Source organism: Scaptodrosophila lebanonensis, unplaced genomic scaffold (genome assembly GCF_003285725.1).
Source record: "Scaptodrosophila lebanonensis strain 11010-0011.00,11010-0021.00 unplaced genomic scaffold, SlebRS2 tig00001410-arrow-pilon, whole genome shotgun sequence".
Lineage (NCBI taxonomy): Eukaryota > Metazoa > Arthropoda > Insecta > Diptera > Drosophilidae > Scaptodrosophila > Scaptodrosophila lebanonensis.
In genome coordinates this window covers 4,990,045-5,010,052 of record NW_022060738.1, presented here as the reverse complement: position 1 = coordinate 5,010,052, position 20,008 = coordinate 4,990,045, and the positions used below count along the sequence as shown (strand labels likewise).

The following is a 20,008-nucleotide window of genomic DNA, read 5'->3' as shown; positions in this document are numbered from 1 at the left end:
GCTCCGCAACTCATCGGACACGCAGGTGATGTTGCGACGCGTAACACTGCAGAGTTCCGGCCTCTACCGCTGCGAGGTGTCCGGCGAGGCGCCCGCCTTCAATACCGTATCCGAGTCGGAGACAATGACCGTTGTGGGTAAGTTGAAGCACGTGACGTTTATAAAATCCAAGCCCAACCCATCCATACGAGTGGCATAAAAATACAACAAAAAATGCAATAAAGCACATTGTCCAGCATACGCCCCAAAACAAGAAAATCTCAGAATCGCAGAGTGAGGCGGATAGAGTGGGAGAGAGAGAGAGAATGCGTGTATGAGAGCTGCCTGTATGACATGATAAACAACAAAAATTTAATTAAAATGCTAATAGTCCAGGGCAGTCAACAAAGTTATAGATGGCAGTGGCAGGCAATGGGCAGGGGCGAAGAAGCTGTGTGAAAGGTAAGTTATGCAAAGATTGCAACATAATTGTCAGGTTGGAGATTTACAGAGGATGAAGGACAACATCAGCTTGGACGCTCTTTTTAATATCACACACTATGCCTTGTACAGTCTTTTCCATAGAAATCCCTATTCATTGCGACTTATGTGCTTGCACCAAAGAGATATATCATTGAGAAATGAGCTTGTTTTTTCATCTATTCATACAGCATAGATCCCTATAGCCATATTGGCATCCATAGCACAAAATACCAAATGCAATAGTCTAAAATAATTTCTCCTTGAAACCTTAGTGTTATGTTTTTATTTTGTAAACCACTAATAGTCAAGTTCCTTAAATTGCAAGTTACAACCTAAAAAATTAACTAAATAATCAATGCAATAGGCACTTTTCCTTAAATCTAATGATCGGCACACTCTTGCCCTTTTAAAATAAGCAAAAGAACACTAAAGTCGCACAATCCCGACTCAAACGATACAGACGTCCGTCTCCCGGAGGTAGTAGGTCAAGAATGGGTGTACCGAACGCCTACTTCAATCCCACAAATTTGAAAAATGTATGGAATAAAAACTTTTGATATTTATCAATAAAAGCAGTTTTCAAAGATAACAGCCAAATTATATTAAATACTATGAGTTATCTTGGAAGACTGAATTAAATGTATAACTAATTTAGTAGAATTGAAATGGCTTTAACATTAATAGCAGTCCTTTTTCATTAAAAAATAGTTTTAATTCCTCTGGGCTATTCAAATGTCAAACTACAGGACTCGCCACACCGCTTTTCACTTTAAAAACTTACCAGTTGGCCAACTATACCCGTTCACTATGGGGCTTCCCACACACACATAGACACTCTCACACACCCGCAACAGTTCGGGTGTGTTTTTGCATAGGGCAGCGGCAGTTGTTGTCATATTCATGTGCTTCACCTGGCATGCGTTCCAAATGTCGTTGAAAACAAGGAAAACAAGTCCCAGAATTGCCAACGAGTCCACAAGCCCGCCTGCCCGATAGTGCTTTAAAGAATTTTTTATTTTGTAACTTGCTCTCAATCTGAGCGCCATGCCAACGGGTACATTCTCTCCGTTTTTTGCGTAATACAACTGCATAATCTAAGCAAACAATTGAAATGGAATTTCTGCAGTCGTCTGCGACACTGCCGCAGTCGCCAGGACAGTTGGCGTTGGCGTTTTAGTCAACGTGGCTCGTGCAACAAAAGCGCCAGCATATACTCGTAGCATACATAGGGGGGCACTCACATGTTCTTACGTACTATATGTGTATGGCGGCTGTGCGGCTGTGTGTGTATGTCTGTACACGCGTGGCAGATAAAAGCATTCCCAATTGCTGTGCATCGGGAACAAGTGAAGAGGCGTTGCCAAGTTCCTCGTCATCGTGGTTGCTGCTGGAACTGTCATTGCAATTTGAAGTAAAATTATGTCTCATGTCGTACGATTTAAGTAGAAAAATGGGTTAAGACAAAGCACCAGTCCCGATACGGGGATGTTCACTGTTGCACAGCTGCGGCTGGCAAAAACTTGGCTTTTGTCTTAAGCGACAAGAGCACTTGGCATTACATTTACATACACGTGCATGCATACAAGTGTGTAAAGTGCAGGGGTAGTGTCAGAAGCAGCAGAAGCCCAACAGCCGGTGAGTGTCATGGCCGTTAAGGAACGAGCGTTAAGGGAATACAGTAACATGCATAAGAAAAGTGCTCCGCATATTATTCAAATAATCACCAAAATTAAATTAACTCACATAGAAAATACTATAGTTTCATCTATCTATCTATGTATATATAAATGGAAGTACTATGTTTGTACATATGCGTGTATACATATATGTATATTCCCTAGAGATCAAATTTTGTGGCAATATTCAATATAGTCTGGGTGCACCTGTGAAGTTTCGTGCCGATTGTTCATAGCGATCAGTCGTCGTTTTCTGGCTTTCTTTTGCTCATTTTCAGTTGTTTGACAGCCACTTTTTGCTCTGTTTGTTTCATTCGTTAATAAATAAAAAATTGAACTGAAAATAATCCCACCATAAAAACATTTTTTGGTAAAAAAAAGAACCAAAAAATTAAAAAAAAGGAGCGAAAAAAGAGCACCTGAAAATTCCGATAAACGCGAATCACGTTTGCAAGATTTTCGAGAAAGGGCATCTACGTCTATACTCTAGAGTCATAGAAACGGAACACGAATGGGACTTGCGGCTTCGGCAAATGCGCGAAAAGGCATTCACATCTGACCAAGAAACACAAACAGGCGATGGATGTCTTTTGTACAGACGACGGTTGGTATTCAACTATAATCAAGAATATAATCGAAGCTATAAAAAGCGATAGAGCTATTGGGACAGATGTGACGCCAGAAAGCTTAAAAAGCACTAAAATTCAGTGGCGCAGCAACGCAAGCTAATAATAATATAATTTGAAAGACATAATTCTATTGACCCAAAATTTATATCAGTATTTTGGAGGTTGAAGCATTACTTTGGCAATTAAGGTCTTTAGCTTGACAAGAGATGTTCCATTATTAATTAATAATAAAAAAAGGGATAACAGTTGAAAGAACTAAAAAAAATGAGCACACCCCATTCAGCAAACCAAGAAAGCTAGAAATGGTATGAAATATTTCATAAAATATTTGTATGCCACCTCAAAGCAAACACAAGCAGGATACGCAACTCTCGACTTAATCATATACTTGTACCGTCATGCAGCAAGTTAATCAGAAATTTATAAACTCATAAAAAATCAAACAGATATCAATATGTGCGAGGACCGCAAACACAGACGGACTCAAGTCACACCCCTGAGCCCTGGGGAGCAGCTGACAGCTGCGAGTATGACTTCTGCATGCAAACTGATCCAAAACAAGCCACCAACTTTGACCTCATCCCCAAAGCAGCAGCAGCAGCAGAAGCAGGAGCAGGAACAACAGCGCTTCTGACAAAGCTCGAAATGTGCCTTGGGCACAAGCCTGCATTAAGTTATGCCAACTGTGCAACAGACAAAGCCGAAGCCAAAGTCGTTGCCCATTCCCATTCCTATTCGCATCCCAATACGCACTAAGCACATTTCAAGCTGATTTTACTGCCACTCTTCCCCGGCCACTCAATCCTGGGGCCATCCAGGATACTCCCATATTGGTAGCTATTTCTCATATTTTTGACATTGTTGCCGCAAGCCAAAAGAAAAACGTTTTGGAGTCCAATGCAAAAGAGTCAGAGGAAAGTGGTAGTGGAGGCTGGTGGCAGCGTAGCAGGAATGTAGCGGAAATGGTTTTGCATATTAAACAATGTGCTGCCTGCCGATGGCACGGCAAACGAAATACAAAAAAAAAAGAGAGAGAGAGCCGATCAATTGCATGCCCCGAAGTGCTATGGGCATTGAAAATCGAGGAAGGAATAGATGCTGGGGTGACTCGATAGAACGAGTGCTCATCATCCACGACTTCTGAACCGACATCATCATTATTCTTGTCATCGTGAACCATAAAATATGCTTTCACGTATTTAGATGCAGTCTTACCTCCTTGTAAGGAACTACATCATTATACTTAGGTATTACTATGCAGCTAGATCTACCAAATCTATATCTTCAATAAATGTTATTACTTTTCAAAATAATACGGTAATTGACTTTCAACTGTTGTATCTTTAAAGAATATTTTTGGTGGATATGTTAATTTAAATTTATTTAAAATTAAAAGTAAAAGTTTTTTCGTAGAAGGGGAAAACCGGTAAGGAAAACTAAAAATGTATTCTTTTGTAAATACATTTATAAAGATTATCATAAAATTGAACTAATGTAATGTTTTGTTAGACTGATTGTAGGAAAAATCACAGCGTTTCTATAACTTCAGATTAGATAGCTTTATTTATATATTTGTGCCGATGTAACAAAAACAATGCTAGGAAAATATATAATGTAGAAAGTATGCACTTCTAGTTTAGTTGAGAAGCTAGTTAAATAGAAAGAGAAAAACAAAATATAATGCGGACGTACTACATATTTATTTTGGCAGAGTTTATTACATGTTTATTATTTATATCATTAATTATGACTTACAACACTTTTTGTGGAATGTAATATTAGGAGATGCTTCCCAAATAAGTAGCAGGAATGACTGCGTAGTCGAGGGACAAATTAAAAAGTGTTAGCAGACAACTTGAAATGTTGCCTGTCCCAGAAGCATAACTAAACTCAACTAAACATACAAGTTTTCTAAGGGCTTATAACCAATGTTATCGATCACAATTATGGACTTAATTATTAAAACACCAAATAATAAAATGAAAAGTGGAGCACCAAAAAAAAAAAAAAAGCGGATCCAACACTTTCAATAACAAGAAACTTGCAGCTATAAAATAAAGCGTAATTTATTAATCAACATTGTAAGTTTCATATATGTTGTTTTATTTTACTTTTATTCACATAATTCAAAATTTTTAAAATAAATTATGTCAGAGGTAAAATATTTTTTATAATAGGTATATTAATTTATTAAACAAATTGATGAATATTTATATGTTTTGTGGGCAATTGCTTATTTTAGATTAATTTTAAATTATTTTCTTTATATACTTGTATACTTATTATTATGCAATACGATTGTTTGTAACTGCTATAGAAAATTTTTATTAATATTCAGGTTAGCTTCTCAGTTACTTAAAAACGATTATAATACAAGCACATGATTAATATTATAAGTCATACATTTCGCGACTAGACGTTGGATTCTTGTATGATTTTCGTAACGAATTCCGATAAGAGGCACTCAAATGCACTGCCACTTCACAGCTGCTGGGCATAAAAGACTTTGGTCGTTTTCTTTTTGCGCCTGCTCCCGCATTCCGCCAATTTGAATTTACATTATGTTGGCCGCAACTGCGGTCAAAATGTGTTGCCACCTCACAGTTTATTCCCTATGCGATCTGATCCGATGGTAAGAGTGTGTGTTTGTGTGTGTGCTGGCCCAGGCGGCTCCGGTTGCTTTACGGCCGCCACTCTGAGAGAATTAAAGAAAAGCAAACTGCGAACATCGCGACAGTAGCGGCTCCAATGCGACGTTTCAATGGCGGCGGCAGCCATTCCCCGTTTGTTATCTCCCTTTTACATATGGCTGCGATTTTAATGCACGATACGCTCTGACGTCGCTTGGCCTCGATGGCCACGTTGAGGATGTGGAGAGGTGGGGCGTTGCGGCGTTGCGGCGTAGCGGAGTCGTTGGGGGCTTGTTTGAGTTAAGAAAACATTACTGTTATTTTTGTATGCTGCTGCTCCTTGCATATCTCTTGCTGGGCGCCGCGGAAATAAAAGTATCGCGCGTTGTTTTATAATTAATGAGAGCGCAAGGCGCTCGACCCACTGCATATGCACGACCATATATATGTATCTGCGAGTGTGTGTGTCTGTGTGTGTGTATGTTTGTGTTGCTGAATTTATGGTTAAGTGCACTTTAAGGGACAAACATACATATAACTCACTTTGCTGCTTCCTGCAGAGTTTCTTTCGGCTCACACACACTCACACTCACACACACACACCCATACACAGGCAGGGAGGAGCACATAATGTGATCGCTTATCGATTTTACAATATAAAAAGCAATTGCCTGCATAGGGCATACGCATGGACACGGGCAGCGTCACATTTTTCTGCCTCGCTTCGCAAAAGTTAAATGTGATTTTTATGAGCTATGTGTGGCCATTCGCCACTTACGCCAGATATTTATGGTTGTCGCTCGCCGCTTGCTGTTTGGTGATGACGCTGAGTGAGTACGGAGTGGGGGAGGGGGGTCACCGCCTGCTTAAAGCGGCTCACTAATGAGCTGTAAATTTTAAAAGTGACAGCCACTGGAAGCTTGCTCGGCCATGGGTTATGTGTACATTGGCCATCACAAGGCATTGTTAAGTGTTTTATTCCAGAAACATGTGTTATACGATATACTCATACTTTTGCCCACGTAGACGTAAGATTCGAATCGCACTCAATGGATATGCAAAACAAATGTGACCCACTTCTTTTTGTCATAACCTATAATAATAATTGTGTGCTGGTTCAGAAACCTAGACGCAAATGTTATACCGAGATGATGTGACTATATGGCATGAATGGGGTATTATGCAGAATCACATAATTGAGCACTTGAGCGCAGAAGAATAAATGTTGCAAACTGTTGTTTTATTTCCTATATTTTTATACCGGGAGGGAAGAAATTTAAAGTAAAAAAAAAAACCATTTAAAAGTGATAGAAATTATTTCAATTTGCGAAGCAGTCTTTCTATTTAGTCATTGAGATTTTTTATTTTTCATATACTATATACTTGTGAAATATGTCCTTGGAAATGGCCAAGCTTCTTTGCTTCATATTATGATGATTGTTGAATTTTAATTGCAATATTTAAAGACTATTCACGACGAAGAGCCACTGAATATGTAAGAAAAACACACATCTCTTGAGAATGGCTCGCTCTGTACTGAACTAAATACGATTTAATATGTTACCACTTACGGATGTACACATTTATTTAGAAAAAAAGACAAGTCTAATATTAAACTAAATAATAAGTATAAACAATAATATTCATTTTATTGATATCTTATGCTTTACATTTTATCAAAGCTTCTTCAACCATTTGTATCAGAAATGTTGTCATTTTTTTGCTCTTATGAAAATATTTCCATATTAAATTTCTATTTGAACAGGCAGACATTTGAAGAGCCTATTTTCTTCAGAATGCATAAACAAAGCTCAGTCTGAGCATGGCAGCCTCATAAGTTGCATTATTCAAATTGTATTTTTACATGATAAATCCCAACTGAAAAGCCATTCACACAGCTCTTGAAGCCAGCAATAATTCATAGTTGCAAATATTTATTAAAATTTGGCCAACACTTAACTGTTGTTTTCTAGCCTAAGCTTCAAGCAGCTCAACATGTGCATAATCTTTACCCACACATACAAGTGCTAGTACTTTGCATAGCCAGCAAGCATTTGGGTAAACGGCTTATGATTTTCTCTTCAACATTTCCAAAGTGCGTTTTTCAAACTGCCGAAACATACCGCAGCATATTAAAAAAGGGCCCCCCGCCAGGTGGGCTACGGGAGGCGCAACTTGAACGGCAACCTAAGACAGCTTTCCACACATGCGCCACATCCAGACCACTTAAAAGGCCCTGATTTTGCTGTTGCTGCAGGCAGCTGACTTCGCCATGGCCTACGATTCACCTTTTTACCCGACGCATTTGCAGCTTTTTCCACTTCTCCGTTGGACGCCCAAAAGGTAGCAAACGAGCAGTTTAAACGCGCCCACCCTAATTACGCGCATAAAAAATAGCAGAACCGAAATGGGAAAGTGCTTAGTCATATGAAAATGCTCAAATACACTTGAGAGATGGGTGGTTGCTCCACCCCTGATCCATCCAAATGCTGTTCGGCTTATTGTTAATGCATACGCTTGGGTGCGGCCTCACCTTCTTCTAAACCTGCTTGGCCCCCTCCTCCGCCCATCAGGCACCTTTGCCAAAATGTGTGTCCGAGTATTTTCGATGTGGCCGCCATTGCGTGCTAAGCATTGACTGAATAAATTGTCCGCACACTCACACATGCTGGGCTGTGTGTAGCTACTCGTATAAAGTGGAATGTATTTGAGTGAGTGCTTGGTTAAAGGCTTTTTAGATTTATGTGACAAATAAAATTAAAGTGCGACAATATGGTGTTGCCCGAAAAGGAGTCACATATAGTACATACATACACGCATGTATATTACACATATGTTTATCGTATATACAGATAATTACATATACATATTTCGCTAATCTAGTTCTGTAGTAGGAGTATTTAATAATGTTGTGGACATTTAAGCAGCTTCTTACACATATATTAGTTTCAACAGTTTTGGGAAGATAGAAAACAATTAAAGAGATTCAAAGTCATTCTATATAGTATATGTACTTGTTATAGGTATATACATACATACATATGTACTCACATATATGAATGCTCTGTAACAAGCGGCTGGAATTGACTGCTTTTTTGTTAGTTTTCAACTCCTCTATTATTTACATTCTTCACTTATGCTGACGACGAGAGCTTTTGCTAACATAACTTTTTAACAGCGACTTATCAATGTTAGATTAACATAATAAAGATTACATTCAACGTTTACCAATTAATCGTTTGTTTTTATTCAAATGCAATTCAATACAATAATACTGTAACTTAATTATAATTCAATTCAACTATTTGAGATATATAACTCCTGATTCAACAGATAGTAATTGCGCAGATCATCCAAAATTAATGCTGTTTTTGACAAACCAACGGCTTAGCCCACGCAATGATTATGTGGACATTATGATAACAGCAAGAGAGCAATTTAAGAGAGACTATACTGTTAACGAGATCGAACTGTTATTAGCATACATCTGTAACAATTCAACTAATTTGTACGCAACTCAGTTTACTCAATTTATCTTAAGATATATTGTTATTACTTAATGGAATGCCTTTAGACGTATGTAATATTTCGAATTGTGGATACATAAACATATATAGCATAGAGGATAATTAGAAAATGCTATTTGTCACCTCAATATAAGTACACTGGTCGGCACAATTATTTTGACGAGAAGAAAATCATACATTTTTGTCAATAACTGGTTATTGGTTTAAGATATCAAAGGAAACTTTTTTTCTCAATTCCATATTGGTATTACAAACTTAAAAATAATTCAAAGGATATATTTTTATAAGAACTTTTAAAATTATAAATCAAGGTAATTTTCATGGGTTGGCATAAGTATTTTGACAATGGATATTAACAAAAAAAACAAAGCTTAATACTAAACAAAACATAAGAAATTGATGGTAGATTAATAAAATGTATACCCGCCTTTGGCTTCGATAACTTTTTGAAGACGTCTTGGAACTGAGTCCACTAAATTTTGAAGGACCTCTAATGGTATCTCTTTCCAAAGAGAAGTGACCTCGGAAATAGTTTCTTCTTCGGTTTTATGCAAAGACGCATTTCTTTTACGTTTTACAAGAGACCACACATTCTCAATAACGTTTAAGTCCGGACTTTGTGGTGGCCAATCCAGAGTAGTAACACCAACATCGCTTAAAAATGCTCTTATCATTTTGCTTTTGTGGCATGGGGCGTTATCCTGTTGCAGGATAAATGATTCTCCAATCAGCCTGTCACCGGAAGGGAATGCGTTTTCGTTAAGGGTACTCAAATATTGTTGCTGGTTCATTGAGCCGGTGATGGGAACGAAATCACCTAACCCATTGTACGCAATGCATCCCCAGAACATGACTGAGCCTCCGCCATGGCTCACTTTTTGACATACGGGGATATTTTTTTGTCTTTGAAACTGTGGGAGCCTTACAAAAATCTTTGTTTTTGATGAATTATATTCAAAGGAGCTTTCATCTGTCCATAGAACGCTTCTCCAAAACTCTTTTGGCTTATGCAGATGCTCCTTTGCAAAAGCCAATCTTTTGAGCTTGTTCACCTTTGATATGTAAGGTATGTCCTTCGCTTTGTATGTCTTAAAATCTTCTTCTTTTAGGCGTCGCCGAACAGTACGCTCACTGATTGGAGTCTTGGTCGACTTATTCCATTGATCTGCAGCAGCTTGCGGCTTTAAATGAATATTTTTTTTAAATTCCCGCAATAGGACTCGATCTTCAATGGGTGTTGTTTTGCGGTTAGCACCTGATCTAGGCAAGTTTTTGACGTCATTGTGGGTCTTATATTTGTTAATTTGATAGTGGACTGTTTGCCGCGACAAATTATATTCATTTGCAATGTCTTTTGGTGCTACGCCGGCATTAAACTTCGCCACTATTGAGGCTCTAACAACATAACTTAATTCTGTCTTTTTTACCATTGTATCGATTACTTTTGAATCAAATTTTAATGAAAATAATGTAAAAAGGTCAACAAAAATTGTTACACCAAAGTTATTTTAGTATCACTTGATAAAACGTACGCGAAAACGGCGACAAGGTTTGGTCAAAATACTTATGCCGTGCCTGAATCCGCAGTCAACTCACATTGTCATTTGTAGAAAAAAGGTGTGAAGAGTAATAGACAAAATATTTTGCCTACATATTGTTGTTGCTATGAACTCAATATCCCGTATGAAAATTGTACCGTTATTCCTTGAAACTAAAAGCAACCAGCACCGATAGTCGTGAGTACAGTTCGTCAAAATAATTGTGCCGACCAGTGTATGTACGTATAGCTCTGGATGGATTCTTAAGTTAATCAATTTAACTGTTTAATTGGATTAATTTTTCAAATAACATGGGCTTGCTGAGAGGTATTTTGGTTGGGAATAGATCCTATACGAAGTATTCATTTATATTCACAAAAAATGCAATAATTTGTTCCCCTTATTCTATTCTGGAGTCCGTTTAGCTTAGGCTAAGCCACCATCAACAAAAACCTAGTTTCATATTAAAATTACAATATTTTTCGGAGCAAGGCAAAACTTAGTTTATAAATTACAAATAACCAACTGATGGCTTTACTCCATTCGCAAGGACAAGAGCTCCTGACCAGGCCAGGCAGTGTGGCCCCAACTCGGCCAAATTCGTCTGTCACGTGGAAAAAAGAAAAACGAAAATGAAAGGAAAACTTCTACAGAGGAATGCCCAACGATGGATGCCACAACAAAAACGAATTCTAAAGAAAATTAATTTTTAGAAAATCATCAAAAATTAATTTTATTTATGTGGAGGCACTCACACACTGCCGACTGAAAATGTGATGACCATCTGGGAGGGAGAGGAAGAGAGATGGAGTGCAAAAAATGTGTACATATGCCCGTCTTTATTTCAGCCAAAGCAGTCCAAGCACACACACACACGCACACACACACACACACACACGTTATAACTTTTGTGCATGTGTGTGTTTTTTGGTTTTGGCATGGAATATTTATAATGCATACAAGCACTTGGGGACGCAACGGAGTGGGGCGGGGGTAGAGCACATGTGTGTGTGGGTCGGAGCTATACTTGACTTGGTTTTTTGTGTAGGAAATATGCCCGAAAGCGCTAAGCAATGAGCCAGCAAGCGGCCAAGTGCGCTCGTAGGCGTTAGCCAAATTCCACACGCCAACACACACTCACCAGCACACTCACCCATAGATACCGCGCACCAACCTACATACGCTCAAATAAACTTTGAATAAGCATTTCGTATGCACATAAAATGGCAGCTATGTGTATAACCGAACTCGTGTGTGTGTGTGGGTGTGGGTGTGTGAGTGTGCGTTGGTCTGTCGGCCGTGTTTTTGTATTTTACTGGCACAAATCTCAACATAAATCTTAAGTGCGCCAGCAACTACCCCCCCCCAACAATACTCCTCACTGTACGCTCCCCCTCCCAGCCATCTCCTAGCACAACTCTCCCCACACTCTGGAACTGCCCAGGCTTTGAACAGCTTTGAGCTGCGGCATTCCCACGTCCTACCAACACCTCCATCCTCTGTTCCCCACTGGCCTTTCATTATGGGAGCAGGCTCGAAAGTAAGGCAAATAAGTGCTGCATAAAATAATAAAGCAATGGGCAACGAACAATTTACTAAGGTTTATGGTGTGCCGAAGAGGGGGGAGTTCAGCTGAAGCTGGGGGTACGGGGTGCGAATTGTGGACTCTGCGGAGCTTTATGCCTTGCAATGAAATGGCAAAAAATGTTAGGCACCCATGTCGAGAGCTGCTAAATGGCCAGGCTAGTAGTGCAAAGCTAGAAAATATTCAATTTCCTTTGCTCATTAAAATTAAATAACTACGCTTAGAGAGAGCGCGCGCACACACACACACACACAATCACACACACAATCACACACACATACTCACACAATCACACACTGCAGCACGGTCTGACGTGCACAGTCCACAGGCAGTCGGAGACAAAGCCAAGCTGAGTTCTATTGGCCGCACGTGCTGGTTAGTTCCTGTTGTTGTTTTTATTGCTGGTATTGTTGTTTTTGCTCCATGCCGCCAGCGAAAAGAAGCGGAAACACAAATGTATGTAATTACGGTTAAAGGCTTTTTGATGTCCTTGTTGATGCCCAGCTCAACTTGCCAGCCTGGTTTAATTATTCAAGTGTGTGTGTGTGTGTGTGTGTTTGCGTAGGTGTGAGTGTGCGTAATGTGAGAAAGTGGAGAAAGTGGAGAAAGGGGAGAGCGCAGTGGGCTAGCAAGACGACTCATTTCAATTACGCGCTCTGAAGTTCTGTGGCCACTTCCGTGGCATTGTTTGGAAATAAATTTACGAACCTTTTTGTTGAATTCTATGGGGTTGCGTCTATATTAATATTACTTGCCGCAATTTCCCCATTTTATTCTTAAAAAAAAAATAAGTCGTTAGCTTGTTAACGTATTTATTTATTCAATTATAGGAAACTGTTAAATCAAAAGTAATCTAACAATTGTTTACTAAAGCCGTGAACATATTTAAATCTATAAACTACAACTACATAACAATTTGATTTCACATCATTGTTGATATATTACCTATATACATAAGTAGTAGATAGCCGATCTTACTGTTGATAATACCTTCCCTAACCTTTTTATTGCTTCATTTAATTCTCCTCCAGTGACTCCCAATCATGGTCCCAAAATAACTGGAGGCCAGCCACGTTACCAAATTGGCGACACCGTGCGCGTGAACTGCACGTCGGCACCGTCCAAGCCAGTCTGTCATCTGAGCTGGCTCATCAATGGCGAGCCAGCCTCCCGTTCTTATTTGAAGCAGTATGACAAGATTGTGGTGAACCGTGATGGACTAGAAATGGCACGTCTGGGTCTTGAGTTTCGTGTGCGTGGCTCACATTTTAAGCACGGCGATATGAAATTAAAGGTTAGTTCTCACTAGTTTAGTTTAGTCAGCTGAGTAAATATTTATTTCTTGTTTTCTCTTTAAGTGTGTGGCAAAGATCAGTTCACTGTACTGGCAAAGCAATGAGGAGAGCGTTGAGAGCGACCGTCAACAGCGAGCCCCCGCTTTGGAATCCCGAGAAACGGTGGCTGCCAAATCTAGCACAATTGGTAACTGAGTGGGGGAGGGGAGGATTCTGCCTTCAAACTTCACAAATTCTGTCTCTCTCTTCCTCTCTCTCTCTTGCAGGGGCTGCCGCATCACGCGTTCCTTCGCACCTACTTCTCTTTCTACTGCCACTGTTGCTGCTCTACAATTGTGCCCAATCCGGAGCTGGTAGTTAACTGGCTTTAGTTGTTGTCTAAGCTGTAGGCCTCTAGTGAAAATTATCAAAAGATAACGACAAAACTGTGTACTGAAACTTTAAAAAAGATGCATACATAACAACTAGCACAATGTTGGGCTGGACACTCGGAGTCGCGATCGATTTCAAGGTCACATCTCAAAGTTGAAGTGTAAAAGCAAACATATCCTATGCCAAATTTCATAGAAAAATATACACTTAACAAAATTCGGTAAAACTTAACAAAACTTTATTGATATGAAAGCAAAAACGGCAAGATTTAAAAAATAAACAAAAAAATACTCATATAAAATCTATTAAATGAGGCAGCAACTACTCAACTCGAGCATTTAAGTAGTTCTTAAGCGTTGTAAATAACGAGAATAGGTCCTAAGCCACTTGAAATTTTTCAGAAAAAAATGACAGAGTCAAACAAAAATAAAAAATAATACAAATGAATTTTTTGCCAACACAAATATATTTTTTTAATTGTCTGTAATCATCGCTTTAGTTGATATAAAATATTTGTGCATCCAATAAATACAGCTGAGCAAAAGCAAAACTGTCCAGGAGGATTTATTGTATGGAATAATTTTAGATCAAGCTAGTCAAGTCCTTTTTACATATGTATGTATTTTACATTGTACTCATTGAATGGCGTTTTCGAGAAATCATTTGTTAAAATTGCGCATATCACTTTCGAACATTTCAATTGTAAACTAAAAGCACCTACCCTTTAATCGATTACAAATAAAATGATGTCTTGTATAAATTTAACTTACTATATACTCGTAGAAGTAAACATGAGTGCATAGAATAGGATTAAAAGTAAGTGGTAAGAAGGTGCAAAGCAAAGTAAACTAAATCATTTAAACCAATTAAGCAAATCAGCTGTCAAAACTAAGTGAAATTCAAACTGCAAGAGTGGGAAAATCGTATTCAATAAAAATGTAAATAGCCTATCATACATACATCAGTGGTAAATAAAGAAAAAAAGAGAAGAAAATTGTTAATGATGAAGAAAAGCTGATATCAATGCTGGAGTCGAAAATAAGAAATCTTATAAAATAAAAACTGTAATGGTTATCTGCAAAACTTGCCATTGTCTGACAAATTTCCATTTCCTTATATTATCGTACAACTGTGCAGTCTTCGCCTAACTAATGAGCTATAAGTTGTCTCTTAATACATATGGTTATTCTGGAGAGTAACGAACTGAGTTCAAAGTCTATTTCAAATGAAACAAATTTACTGAGTGCTTTGGGTTCTGAGCAAACCTCAATACTTTTCTTAAAATGATTTACGTTTGATGCAGCTTTATACTGACATATTTTAAAATCTGCTTAAAATCTGATAACAACAATTGTTGTCTCAAGAATATGGCAGTATAAGTGGAAAGTGAAAACAGAAGTGACTTGTAAAGTACTTTTATTGTTTTAAATATGAAGTTAGTAAATAGTGCATTTCCATAACAATTATTAAATTGAATTAAAAGGAAATTCCTCTTTTACTTAAGAGAGCTCCCATTGTACACTCGACTCTTGAAGAGGAGTTAGACAGAGACAGCTTTCTTTCAATATTTTCCGGCTCCAAAATCTAAATTAAAATGTCCATTCCTCTTCAAAGTGTTGCAGAACGTATCAGAACAAACATGAAAAGATTTAACGCGAAATGTTTAAGCAATAAATAATGAATACAACTAAAAAAAATTCGTTCGTAATTTAATGAGTTAGGTAAACACGAAATTCTCCATGTTGATATATGTATGAATGTATTAGCCCTTAGTTTTCCCTCTGAGTGAAACGTATTGAATACATTTCGAGCATAACCCTCAAGGAGATATCAATCGTTTGGCCATATGCTTATTTTGTAAGCTTGACTCAGAAGGGCCAAAGCTTTACAACCCTCTCTCACACACACAGACAGGAGTACATATAAATGCATTGAGCGCAACCCTGCTCCCGGCCCAAGCGATTTGTAAACGAAAGAGGCAACAAAGACGGGAGTTGGCTGACACGAACGAATACGTTTCCAGAATTGGGCAACAAAGCGACAAATTCAAGAATTTAAACAAAGACAAAAATGAGTCATAGGGCCGATAGTTGCGTTTTTGCATGAAAGCCATACAGTTAAAGGGTCTCTGCTGCCAGACACATGCATGTCCCACAAATGCATTTTGTGGTCTTTAAGCTGCTATTGTTATTATTGCAATACAAACAAGTTTCCAAAGCAGGCTATTTGAGGCAGCTAGCTCATTTGCATACAAAGGCGTTTGCATATGACCAACAAACAATTGTAAGGCAGCTGCATGCAAAATAAATGGCATTTGAGGCAAGCGCCACTTATCTTGCATCTGTACTCCTTCCCCTCTATACCCCTTGATAGCCGTCCAGTTCTGTCTTTGGAAAAGAGACAAACAAGTTTTGCAGTTTTCCTATTTAAAAACTCAAACAAACTAGCCAAAAAAAGTGTAAATAGTTAAATGAATTATATAGATTGCTGCCGCGTCTCATTAGCGTATAAGAATTAAAGCTAAACAAAAATAAAATGGAAAACAAACTCTTCTAAAACAATTCTCCATTAAATATAAGTGGAAAATTGTGCGTGTTGTAAAGAATAAGAAAGGACATTAAAATGAAAGCATGTCCTCATTCAATGTTATCTGTCAATCGATGATCAAATTAAAAGAAAACACTATATACTTATTAATGATCAAGTGAATTCCTCAAAAGCTCGAAAAAATACAGCTCGAGGAATGTGCATTAAGTACATAACTTGATTATTGGCTGAATGTATATAGCCCAACATAATTTTTTCGGCTCATACTTTCAACTTTGAAGATTTGTTTTTCTACAAAAGAACGAGAGTAAAATGTTAAAAACTACATTGTGGAGCGAGAGAAATAAATGAAAATGAACCATTTCTTTTCAATTTAGCAAAATGTCGAATTTATTTTAGTTCCGGTCAGGTCTGCGGAAGTAAAACCATACAATAGATTAAGGGGAGACTACATAATCTTTATAATGTGGGTCGTTTTCTAAAGCCAGAAGTTCATCCATACGGACATACGGACCCATCTAAAGCAAGTTGCCTTGTCATGCACACTAATAATATATAACATTTATGGACTCTGAGATGAGTTATGTAGTAATTTGTAGAAATTCTGATCAATAATAGCTTTAATTATTTGATGGGGTCATTAAGATGTCGTTAAAAGCGCAATAATAATAATCTGCGAGTCTGATAAAGGGCGTTAATAAATTCTTACAAATTAAAAGTTGTGGTGTCCACACCTGTATTGTACGCAGCTTGATTATGTTGTAGTTCCTGTATGAATTTCTTGGCTTTTTGTTTTAGATTGCTAGAAGAATCAAAATACATTGAAAAAAGACGGTTTTTAATCCATGTACCCGAAGGATAAAAAATGCATATTAGGTTTGTGCATTTCATACTATGCAGACAGATGGAAACATTTCCGACCTCAGATAGTTCGAGTATATATAGTATGTATCGATGTAGGCAGGTTTGTCTGTTTGGATGCACATCCGATTTAGGAAACTACTGAGCCCATATTGACCGATCTCGTTGTGTAGGCTCTCTTTCTCTACATACCTCGATTTAATTTAATTTTTTATTTTACCTTCCTTCCCTCGCTCTTTTATTTTTTCACTACTATTCACAATTTCGAAGGTACAGAAACTATTCGTTGCATTCACAATTAGTATCTGGCTCTACATCTATTTTAAATGTAATCCAAATCGGTTGATTGCAATTGGTTAACGCTAATAACACCCCGGGGAAGCTCGTTTTGGGAACAGGGTGTTCAACTCCCAAGCTTGCTCGATCATCAAACCAATCATCAAACAAAATCTGAATATTTGTTGTTCTCCAAGCCAAGTGAAGCCCACTCCTCAAATTTCAATAGTTTTTATTTGATTTTTATTTTATATTGTGATGCCTACCAAAAACAATATACATACATTTTCCAGTGAAGTGTGGTTAATTAATAATGTACCTAGAAGTAGTACTAAGTCCATAATCAATGTCCGATTTGATTAAAGTCGAATTAATCTCCCCATTTTCGACATCAACGTTTTAGCCATGCGGCATTTCAACAACGTCGTTTTTCGACGCCTCGCTAATGCTATTCAGAACTGGCCGTTGCTTGGGGCAGTCACACCTATGCTTCGCTCAACTTTTGATCTGCAATAAATCAAAATGGAGCCGCAATTAAGGCGCATGCCAGTCGGCTGCATTGTCAGGGGCAAGAGTTTTGCATGAGTCAGAGGGGTGTGGGAGGCATGTCGTGGACGACCGAAGCTCGCATTGCATTTCCGTTAGTTATTCATAGTCAATGAGCACGTGTGAGTGTGTGCGCCTGTGTGTGTATAAAAGCGAATTGAAAAAACCACCGCCAGTGGACTGTGGTGCTGTTGTTGTTGTTGCCACCGCCACCACCACCGCCAATGTGTTCATGTTGCAATTTTCCGCGGTTGCCGCTCGATTGCCGAGCAATGTCTGTTTGGCCATCAGCCCACCGCCCCTTTCAGTCTATTTGCCAGATTGTGGGCCGCGGCATAAAATTAGTTTTGCCACTCAGGCCGAAAATTGTGCTTGAAATTGCACAAAATTGAACAATACATTTGTCCCATAGTGGTGCAAAAAGGTGAGAAAAATAAAGCAGACTGCCGCAAACATACCGAGTGTGTGCGAATACATTTTTATTAAATAAATTATGAATGTGTGTGTAAGCTTTACTCGACACACACATACACACACACCCGACCGGCTTTCCGGCATTATTATTATTACGCGTTATCTATTCGATTGTAATTTAGTTTATCAATTTAAATATATTAATGACAATAAAGCGGAGCGGAGCCAGCAAAAAGTTGGTGGCTGACTCGTTAAAAATGTATGCTCGTATGTAAATATGAATGTACAGCCAAAATAACTGAGCAAGGCGTGCACGGGCGTGCAAGTTTTTATCAAATTTACGCTCATTGCATTTTAATTAATTATAAACAGGTAATTATGGTAAACAGACTGAGGCACACCTGCACGAGCTGCAAACAAACACGCCTGTGCATGCACACAGCACCACAAGCCCATAAAAGTACGGTGCAATTATCACATCCATGGGGCAGACAGGAGGTGGAACGGCATTTTATAATGTTACCACAAGCTTATTTGAGTGCACACGGCATTTGCTGCCCCAGACCTCAACTTTAAAGTGTTCAATTAAAGCTCGACCTTTCACTTTTATTACCGCTTTTATTGGCACATCGACAATCGCCGATTTCCGCATTCATGTAATAATTAGCAGACGTTTTTACCGACAAACGCAAAACGCGGCGGAACTGCGACTGCGAAAATAAACTGTTTGAATTAATTCAACCACACTTGTATAGATAACCCACAATGTACACCATACTTGAACTTTGCGCCATTCGTGACGTGAGAAAGAAGAAACTAACTTATACTTCATAAGCAAAACTATTAGGGAGTTGCTGAACAAGGACTCGAAATTTTTATTCTCAAAATCTTCTGCTGAACTGTAATATTAGGACAACTGCAGCCAATTAATTACTCAGCCTGGGAGAGAAGAATCGCACCATATGGAGTGACAACGCCGCCAGCCTTTGGAGCTCATTCGCCTGTGTGCTTATCTAATGAAGTTGATTGGAGATTCATTTCACGCCGCTCTTTGCTAGCTTGTAGGACACTGAAGGCAGCAAAGCATAGATTTAAGCGTTGACTTACAAAATATCAGCCAACTCTGGTCCATTGTGTCAAAATTCAGAAAGTCTAGATGACCTAAAAGTGCTTACAACTAGGCACTTTCTCATTGGTTCTAGCTTCAATACCTTAGCCGAACCGGATATATAAGAACGCAAACGTCATACTTTTTAGGGCACTGGGTACTACACTGCCACTACACTTTTATTTATCTGTCTGATAACAATTAGAAATATTTTTAACAGAATATTCACTAACGGGATTTCAGCCCCTTGTAGCAGTTCTACGTCTATTAGCCTTCCTAGCATTAGCCTTCCTGGCATTAGCCCTCCTGGCATTAGCGCGTCTGCTTGAAGTTGTGCTTCCGCTGCTGGTACTGGAGCCTCCGCTTCGAACTCTGCGCACAACTTTGTACTGCAAATTACTGATCCGTACATTTTTCGCATTGCCTCCGGTTGGAGAGGTCGGGGAAGTCGGACTGGTAGGACTAGTCGGGGCGGTAGTAGTAGCTTCCGTTGTTGTCGCGGTCGATGACGCATCCGTTGATGATTGAGCCTCGATCATCGG

General features: G+C 38.6%; 1 protein-coding gene across 4 annotated transcripts in view; it reads left to right on the top strand.

Annotated features, from left to right (window-relative positions):
- LOC115630808 overlaps positions 1–14,274 on the top strand; it is a 30,070-nt gene extending 15,796 nt beyond the window's left edge. For 2 of the 4 annotated variants that reach the window (XM_030527472.1, XM_030527476.1), the window contains 4 exons: positions 2–137; positions 13,079–13,341; positions 13,406–13,529; positions 13,609–14,191. In XM_030527472.1, the coding sequence (XP_030383332.1) occupies positions 2–137; positions 13,079–13,341; positions 13,406–13,529; positions 13,609–13,703 (618 nt within the window). In that variant the 3' untranslated portion in view covers positions 13,704–14,191. Of the gene's footprint in view, position 1; positions 138–13,078; positions 13,342–13,405; positions 13,530–13,608 lie in introns of all 4 variants that reach the window. The other 2 variants (XM_030527475.1, XM_030527474.1) reach the window with 2 other exon arrangements.
- Positions 14,275–20,008: the final 5,734 nt, after the last annotated feature.